At 49.5% G+C, this 9,177-nt stretch overlaps 1 protein-coding gene across 1 annotated transcript; it reads right to left on the bottom strand.

The window, feature by feature from the left end:
* Positions 1-2,388: 2,388 nt before the first annotated feature.
* Positions 2,389-8,187, bottom strand: LOC106895455 (protein FAM162B-like). Its single transcript, XM_014954890.1, has 4 exons — positions 7,957-8,187; positions 5,880-5,985; positions 4,217-4,325; positions 2,389-3,549 (listed from the first exon to the last, which is right to left on the bottom strand). Exons 1-4 carry the CDS (start codon positions 8,087-8,089, stop codon positions 3,454-3,456), a joined length of 444 nt encoding a protein of 147 aa, XP_014810376.1. The 5' UTR covers positions 8,090-8,187; the 3' UTR covers positions 2,389-3,453.
* Between the last annotated feature and the right edge of the window lie 990 nt (positions 8,188-9,177).

Here is a 9,177-nt window from a genome sequence, read left to right on the forward strand (position 1 = left end):
AGTGCAGACCAGAGAGCATAACATGTCACAATTGATTTATTTGTTCTTTATATATGGGTATCATCATAGAATTGTGGAACGGTTGAGGTTGGAAGGGACCTAAAAGATCATCTTGTTCCACCTCCCTGCCCTGGGCAGGGACACCTCCCACCAGCCCAGGTTGCTCCAAGCCCCATCCAGCCTGGCCTTGAACCCCTCCAGGGATGGGGCAGCCACAGCTTCTCTGGGCAACCTGGGCCAGAGGAGAAGGACTTGGGGGTGTTGCTGGACAAGAAGCACAGCATGACCTGGTGTTGTGCTCTGGCAGCTTAGAAAGCCCCCTGCATCCTGAGCTGCATCCCCAGCAGCGTGGGCAATAGGGGGGATTCTGCCTCTCTGCTCCACTCTAGTGAGACCCCACCTGGAGCTCTGTGTCCAGCTCTGGAGTCCTCAACACAGGAAGGACATGGACCTGTTGGAACACATCCAGAGGGGGCCACGGAGATGCTGTGAGGGCTGGAGCCCCTCTGCTGTGAGGACAGGCTGAGAGAGTTGGGGGGGGTTCAGCCTGGAGAAGAGAAGGCTCTGTGGAGACCTTAGGGCCCCTTCAAGTCCCTAAAGGGGGCCTACAGGAGAGATGGGGAGGGACTCTTTGTGAGGGAGTGTAGTGACACGGTCATCTCTTTTCTCTTGTAAGTCAGGGAAGATGAGAACATGGATGTGGATTTATTTACAAGCATCAAAATGGGTTTCTATAAGTGTTACCTGTGCCTTCTTAAAAAGAACACACAAAAGCCATTGAAGAATTAACAAAAAATAAAAAATCTAAGAGACTGAACAGACCTGTTTTAGTTTATCCCCAAATGAGCACTAACTTTGAGGTAATTCTTGAAGTTTATCGCACTAACCAGGAAAGTGAGGTCATGTAAAATGAAATAGCTCATATTACCTGTGAAGGCAAAAGTGCCTTCTCAGCAGAGACTTGTTCGCTCTGTGCTTGTCCTAGACCATTATTTTCACTTCCCTGAGACGCCCTTCGTGAGGAATACTACAGGGAACAGATGTCACTTTTGGTAAGCTGTTCTGCACGGGGCTGTGGGTTGGAAACAAGGACTGCAAGCACCGAGCTGTGACAGATGTCACAGCCCCCCCAACACACACAGTCCTCACCCTTTAAAGGGTGTGCAACGTGGAGAAAAGAGCTCCTAGGAAGCATCAGAGGGAAAAAGCTGCCCAATGACCACAGGACCAGTGATGGAGTCCTAGAGCCTAACAACCACTGCCTGCCTGCCAGTGGCCCAGCCCATCCTTGCCAGCAACTTTTTTGTGTAGTGACACACCGGCAATGAACGGACATGATTTTTCACACAATAAACCACCAAGACCTGGGCAGGAGCTTCCAGTCCCTCTGAAGCACATGTGCAACTGCTCCGAGTAATATAACTTGCAAAGGCCAAGCCTTGGTGAGATGCTCGGGATGCTGTGCTCTCCCTCTTTCCCTCCTGCCCCGACTCCTGCTCAGGCTGTGGCCACCATGGCCACGACAACAGCAGTTGTGACAACTTGCACCTGGGCTTTGGGAGATGGCTGGCAACACAGCCAAAACACTGTCTGGAGTGGGGACCTAGAAATTTTGATCCCCTGAGAGTATGACGATAGGTCAATTATCTTACTCCATAAACAGTGGACAGCCCAAGAGCCTGATGAGTTCTCCTGTATGGCAGTGGCTGCACTCCAGGGTCTCCCCTTTTGTGAGGACACTCGCTTAAGGTTCTACTCCCCGAGGTTGAGAGATTCCTTGCCACAACAGATTCTCAGAGAGTGACTAATAGCCTGCTAAACTTTGAAATCTTAGCTAAGTAATATAGAGGGTTGATTGCACATATATAATCCTTTAGACATAAACCGTTGACCAAGTCTGGGACCAGGATTGGATCCAGCCGCACCCAGACTCCTCTCTGAGAAGGAGTTCAGAAAGCCAGGGGGTCCTTTCTGAACCTTGTGACTCAACGGGAGGGTCTCCCTGACAGCTTGTCTGACCCTGTCCTCTGGGCAGTCAATAATAGAGTGTGCCTTGACATGGAATCTCGTAAAACACTATCGCATTTACTACTGGTTTTATCGCACTTACTACTGATTTTGTTAAATCACTGTTTCACCTTAATAAATACTTCACTACTTCACTCTTAGGAGTGAAGTTAATCACTCCACCCACGACAGGGACACTGCAGCATCTGCAAGCTCCTGTGGCAGCCAAGGTAAGATGGCTGGGTTTTGTCACTCCGTGTCCCTTGGCATCCCATGCAGCACACCCGGCTCCACCAGCCTGTCTTACCATCTTGAGGGGTTAGGAATGATGCACAGGGGCTCACACCACCAGCACCCACAAGCATGAACTGGGGCCTGTGCTTAAGTTCCATCACTTTATGAAAACGAAACTTTTAGTTGATCGTTAGGATGTCTCCCATCTGTTAAACACCATCCCAGAGAGTTTGGTGACACGTTAAACGAAGCTGTGAAGAGATGTGGTGGGTTTTTTAGATATAATTGGACAGCTGTTTTATTATGAATTAATGAACTATGATGATTAAAAAGAATGCAGTTTTAGCAAACAATGTATTAACAATTACTCCTGGCTAAAATCAAAACTAAGAAAGTACTAGAGAACTTTCCTGATGATTACTGGAAGCAAAAGATGAAAAACCAGTGAGGTGCAGCAGGACGAGAGGTGCCTCCAGGCCAGGATCCCAGTGCTGGGCGTGAGTTCCTGGGGCTGCCCCACAGCAACCAAACCACTCCACATAGCCATGCTACCACTCCACATACTGCCATGTCCTCTGTCCTAAAGCCCCTGTTGGCCTAAATCAGTCATCAGGGTCTGCTCACACTCCTCCATCATCCCAGCCCCTCTTCATGCTCATGTCCCCTCTTCCCTGGCCATGAGACCCTATGAGGGAAAGAAGAGGGCACTGATGGCAGCAAGTTCAGAGGTGGAGATAATTGACCTCTTTGTGCTTGCAAAACATGTTTCAGAGTCCTTTTCCCCCTGCTCTAGGTCCCTTTGGCCGAGGCTGTTTGCCCTACAGGCATTGGGTGGAATGGGGTGTTCTCTGATGTAGGGCCATGTCCTTCCTGGCTGTGAGGAGACAGCCCCACAGCCACCCTGAGCATCAGCAGCACCATGAAAAGCTGATCCTGAGCCGAGGAGTCCTGCATCTGTCCGTCCCACACTTTCCCATTTAGAAGAGATTCCTTTATTTCAGCAGAACCCAGTGTCAACGAGCAGAGGTCACAGGAAGCAGCTCCTGGAGTTTCCATAGGAGTTTCCCAGTTTGTATGTGGCAGTTTTTAAGCAGTGAAATCCTTGCCCTGAGAGTTTCAGTGAAAAAGCTCCAAATAGTGAAATGAAGACAGGTACATATGCCATGTGTGCAAATCGCGTATCTCCTGCTGTTAAAAGAAATCTGTTGCAAATCATTGTGGTTTCTCAAGAGCTGCCTCCACCTCAGCCTTCCATTTGGCCTTCTTTTCTGTGTTCATCCTCAGCAATGTTTGATCCTTTTTAGCAGCCTTGAAAAGAAATGGTGAAAATCATTGCATGTATGTGTTTCCTGCCACTAATGTGGTATGTCCTTCCCCACATTTACACCACTTGTCTTGACACCCTATTGTCCTCTTTGATATTCTGCAGTGAGAAAAGTTAATGTATTTCCTTGTTTTACCAAATTTTCAGCATTTGCAGCTCTGATTAGCAGTGCAAATTGTTTAGAGGCGCACTGGGATATGCAAGTCAAGCTGGAGACCCTCCTTCCCCACCAGTTGGGTGGGAAGAAGAGAGTGTCACAGCTCTTGGTGGCCATGGTGGTACGGAGGATAGGCAGGCAGGAGAGCAGAAGCCTCATGGCCCATGGATGCAGGGCACGACCAGGCACCATTGACATTGTCTGAGCTCCTCTCCAACCTTTGGACCAGCCTCTTGCCGAGATACCATGATACAGAGCATTGTACTGCACGGGTTTATGGCAAAGTGGGTCAGAAGGAACACATCAACCACCGAGTTGTGCTTCCTCATGTTGCTGTCTCCTCAGGAGAATGGGTGAGACTGATCCTGTGCAAATATAACTTATATGGACTTATTCTCAAACATATCTGTCACTTGGGTGCTTACTTACAAAGAAAGTATACATAGACCATAGGTTAAGTGAGTAAGTTCCCTTCACCCAGAAGCAATACTCACTTCTTTGCCTGTGATTACCATGGCCAAACAGCCCAGCAAGGTCAGTGCAATCATGATGTAGCAAACCTTTATCCTGACGCTGTTCCTTGCTGCGTCGAGGACCTCAGACCTGTAGAGGACAGAGCAGAGTTTCCATTCTGTGTGTGAAATGAGATCACAGGGACCTGGGTAATGAACCCCCGAGTCTTTCAGAAAGAATTCAGAAAGCCTATTAATGTACAGAGCATTTCAGCCTTCTCTTTCTGCAAGTGCCTAGAGGAGGACTCAAAAAATTAGCCTATGGGGGAAAGATTTAACCCCCCTCCCACACAGGTGGGGTATTGCTACTCCCAACAGCTGTCAGTAACAACAGGAATCACAAATCCTATTCTCCTGCCTTCTTTTATTGCATGGGAGAGTGAAAACCTGAACAGTGACAAAGACGGGAAAGCCTTTCCATTGTGATAAGAGAATTATGAGGGGCCCACCTTTGGGTACTGCAGGGCAGGGCACAGGGTGTTGCACAGCACCAGGAGACAGGGGGCCATGCCATGCCACCCTCAGTGGAATAAAACCATATACACGGCATTTTGGCTAAAAGCAATGGAGAGGTTTCACAGAGGGAAGAGGCACAGCAAGTGGTGATGGGGTGAGTGGCTCTGGAGGGGACAATCACACTGTCCACACAGAGTTGTCCCAAGGAGCTGAGCAGCCACAGCCCCTGTCGGGAAACCTCCCCCACCTTCCATGGGTGACTCATGGTATTTATCCAACCATTTACTCTGGCAAGAGATGGCAGCGTGGCAATGAGTCAGCCATGAGATCCGATTTGCTGACACCTCCAAGGGGAAGGCCAGCTGGAGGAGCCCCCAGGATGTCACAAGTCAGGCAGCTTTAGGTCTCCAACACTGACATTCCTTTAACAAGATACCTCCACAAGGCGGTGAAACCATAGGCCAGATGTGAGGAACTCGTTGGAGATGTCTGCTGCCAAGGCTGTGTATAGCTCCGACTTCCTTTTAAAATGTATGCAGCATTATGACAGGACAAGGGGGAACGGTTTTAAATTGGAAGAGGGGAGATTGAGATGAGATACCAGAAAGAACTTCTTTGGTGTGAGGGTGGTGAGAGCCTGGCCCAGGTTGCCCAGAGAAGCTGTGGCTGCCCCAGCCCTGGAGGGGTTCAAGGCCAGGCTGGATGGGGCTTGGAGCAACCTGGTCTGGTGGGAGGTGTCCCTGTCCAGGGCAGGGGGGTTGGAACTGGATGATCTTTAAGGTCCCTTCCAACGCTAACCATTCCATGATTCTATGATTATTAATTGCTAATCAATAAAACCTAGATTGCAAAAACCCAAAGCAGATGGTATTTTACCATGGTGACTTCCTAGTTACAAAGCCACTTGTCCTGCAAAAGGCTGTTCAGCTTAGTCTGAAACTTATGATATACAAAACAAGCTCATCCAACTTACTTCACAGGACATGACAAAAAGTTCACGCTCCCAAAAATTTGGATTATTTTTGGACACCAGTAGCAGCAAGCCCCGTCAGCACAGAGGAATACTAATCCTCACCATGTGAGCACACTTCTGAGTAATGCAAACTAGGGTTTTAATCCGTACATTTACGTGCAAAAGCATCACTCAGGCAAAAAGACTTTAACGGCAGAAGAAAACAAGTCTACTTACGATATATACTTCGGAATGTCCTCCTCCTTTTTAAAGCGTCCTGCCCACACTAACACTTTTTTATCAAAATTTGTAGGCCTTCTGTCATTTTTGAATGCTTTGTAACCTGTAAGAGATTTTATAAAAGAAAACAAAGAGCTAGGCTTACAGATGGGAAGAGGAAAAAAGATGTCATTACAGAGGGAAAAAGATTGAGAGTTCAGGATGGCACTTTTCTATTCTGTGGGAGCCAAAAGCACTTTCTAATGTCAAAAGGACTCAGCAACTGGTGTGAGATGCTTTGTTACATTTGCAGCTTATTTCATTCTGCTTAACGTTTCTCCCCTTTAGTTTAGGTGGGTTTTAAATTGAAAATCTCTTTTAGCCTTCCTGATTAAAGGATGTAGGGTTGGTCACCCAAGCCCGCAGCATGCTCTCACCCTGCCGGCACCTTGCTCTTAAAAGGCCAAAATAGTGAGTGAAGCAAACTGCCAGCAGCACTAATAACTCCTCCACAGCATCTCTTACAAGCACTCACGGAGAGATGAGGTACATTAAAGTACAGAGGGTGGGAGGCTGGCAGTCATCCTTGCACTCTAACGATGATACAGTACACCCCGCTGGACCAGCACGGCAATGCCGTTAGCGTGCTGTCACCCTGAGCACCATCAGAAAGGGACTCTGGCTCCTCTTGATGGAAACAAGCCCAAGGCCATGAGGAAGGCAGTGGCAGGGAGACCCTGCAAAAATAGGTAGCAATCGCTAGCTCAAACCCTGGCTTTGGGATTGAACACCAGTAGGAGAGGTCACCACCAGGTAGCAGGGACTGCTCACACACACAAAATGCCCTGGGCTTGCAAATGTGGGACTGGTGTTCGGGTGACCAGGGCACGAGGAAGGGATGGATATGAAGATTCCACCAGTCTCAGTGTCCCGTGCTCCCTTGCTGTGGCTGGATCAGTGGTGCTTGGCTGCAAGGAAATCACTGCTGCTACAGAACCTACAGAACAGGGCACAGGGAGCATCTCCTCCTGCCTGGTTTGAGATGGTGAAATCCCATTCAGTGCCCAGGCCCCGGGACTGCTCACACGTGCCAGGACTTGTGAATAGCTGAAAAATCCCAGGTGTAACTCCTGGCACCCAGACCCTCCGGTTAAATGTAATCTCATGCTTCTCCTATTTCTCTCACAGAGTGCCAGTGAGACCGGGAGAGCTAAATCTGAAATACCAGCAAGCGTCTGGATCAGACATGCAGCAAGCAGTAAGATGGGTCACTAAAAGAACAGGCTCCATCCCAGGGGAGACATGGGCAAAACCCCACGCTTGGAGCCCCACAGGAGTGTGGGCAGCCCAGCCTCACCAATCCTGGCCAAGGAGGGGGCGACTGGTTAAAAAGAGGAACCACCTCCGTGCCAGGGAGCTGGGTGTGTGGGAGCAGCCCATGCCCACGAGCCCCCACAGTGGTGGGGGACATCTCTCAGGGAGCATCGGGGGGGCCAGGAGTGTGGGTCTGCCCCCTGCACAGCCCTGCACATTCAGAGAAGTGCCCTGGTCCTCCCCCAGGCACCTGGGCAGGAGGAGGAACTTTTCTTTATTTATTTGTAATTACCGGGTTCCCTGACATGAGGTGTCAGTTTGTACTGCCTGCCAGAGGAGGAAGACTATTTAACACATAAAAACCTTCATCCCTGTGCTCTGCATTAGTCAGACCCCTCGGTCTGCCCCATGTCTCGGGACCATCTGTGACCCCAGGAGATGTGGTGTGAGAAGTGCCCTGGTCCTCCCCCAGGCACCTGGGCAGGAGGAGGAACTTTTCTTTATTTATTTGTAATTACCGGGTTCCCTGACATGAGGTGTCAGTTTGTACTGCCTGCCAGAGGAGGAAGACTATTTAACACATAAAAACCTTCATCCCTGTGCTCTGCATTAGTCAGACCCCTCGGTCTGCCCCATGTCTCGGGACCATCTGTGACCCCAGGAGATGTGGTGCTGCAGTAACAGCCACAGCCAAGAAGAGGGGTTGTTTTCTTGCCCATTCCTGCAAATACCCTCTCCCTCCATCCTGCGGCACAAAACCAGCGTCCAGCCCTTTACCCACCTGGAATAGCCGTCTGTGAAGCTGCCTCCTGATCCTTCTTGGCTTTGCCACTGATGAATCTGGTGGGGAGCAGGACCTGCCGAGCCCCCCGCCGCCACAGCCCAGGGCTGCGCCCCAGCAGCATCCCCAGCATCCCTCCCCACCCACCTGGACCACGCTGGGAACCCGCCGGGTCCCAGAGGGCTGTTTCTAAGAGCTATTAACATAAAACTACCCTTTCCTGCCCTTCCACCCTGGCCGCCAACAGTTTTTTTTTTGCTTGCGTCATCGTGACTAGTTAAATTTATGGCTGGTGTTTGCCAAAAGGACACACCTTCGGAGCCGGGCGGGCAGAGATCACCCCTCTGGCCGCTGGCACCCAGCCCTGCCCCAGGCTCCCCACCACAAGGAACCTCTGGGGAAAGCTGCAGGGATTTACCTTTTTTCCCCAGTTCTTACTGTGGTAGGACCAAAATAGGACAGACAGCATGCTGTATTTCCCCAAAGATAGGCTCAGCGATTAAATTTATGGCTGGTGTTTGCCAAAAGGACACACCTTCGGAGCCGGGCGGGCAGAGATCACCCCTCTGGCCGCTGGCACCCAGCCCTGCCCCAGGCTCCCCACCACAAGGAACCCCTGGGGAAAGCTGCAGGGATTTACCTTATTTTCCCAGTTCTTACTGTGGTAGGACCAAAATAGGACAGACAGCATGCTGTATTTCCCCAAAGATAGGCTCATTGACTGCTAATTATCGCAGCCAGTTAAGCTGCTAGACTTCTTAATTGTTCTCAGCTAAAAAATAAGCTTGCAAATCAGTTCTGTTAAACAGGCTTTTTGAAGAGGAGCCACGTTTCCTCTCTCCCAGAATAAATGTGGTTTGGCAGAAGGAAACCGAAGCCAACGTTTGTGGCTATAAATGCAGATGGGGAACCCACCTCACATCCGGGCTGCAAGCTCTCCTGGCAAATAAATGTATTCCAGGTTTAAATCAGTAAACTAAGAAATAATATCAAAACCCTCAGGTGATGTAGTATTTGTCAGTGAGTAAAATTGTCATTAAAACGTTGCGGTACCTGTAAAGTATTTGCCCTCTTTGAACTCAGTCTCCAAGAAGTCTGAACAGTGCTGAATGTTTCCCATAACATCAGCTGTTCTAACCAGAGAATGAACCAAAACCGATGTTATTTTATCACTTTGACGTTTCTCCTGCGTTTTGCACAAAATTCTCCCCGATGAGTCAG

Source organism: Calidris pugnax, unplaced genomic scaffold, assembly GCF_001431845.1.
Source record: "Calidris pugnax isolate Ruff unplaced genomic scaffold, ASM143184v1 scaffold38, whole genome shotgun sequence".
Taxonomy (NCBI): Eukaryota; Metazoa; Chordata; class Aves; order Charadriiformes; family Scolopacidae; genus Calidris; species Calidris pugnax.

Coding starts and splice junctions, on each gene's coding strand:
- LOC106895455 (XM_014954890.1), bottom strand. CDS start 8,089: ATGCTGGGGATGCTGCTGGGGCGCAGCCCTGGGCTGTGGCGGCGGGGG. Junction 5,986..7,956: donor TTCACAGACGGCTATTCCAG/GTGGGTAAAGGG, acceptor AATCTCTTACAG/GTTACAAAGCATTCAAAAAT. Junction 3,550..4,216: donor TGGTAATCACAGGCAAAGAA/GTGAGTATTGCT, acceptor TTTCTTTTCAAG/GCTGCTAAAAAGGATCAAAC.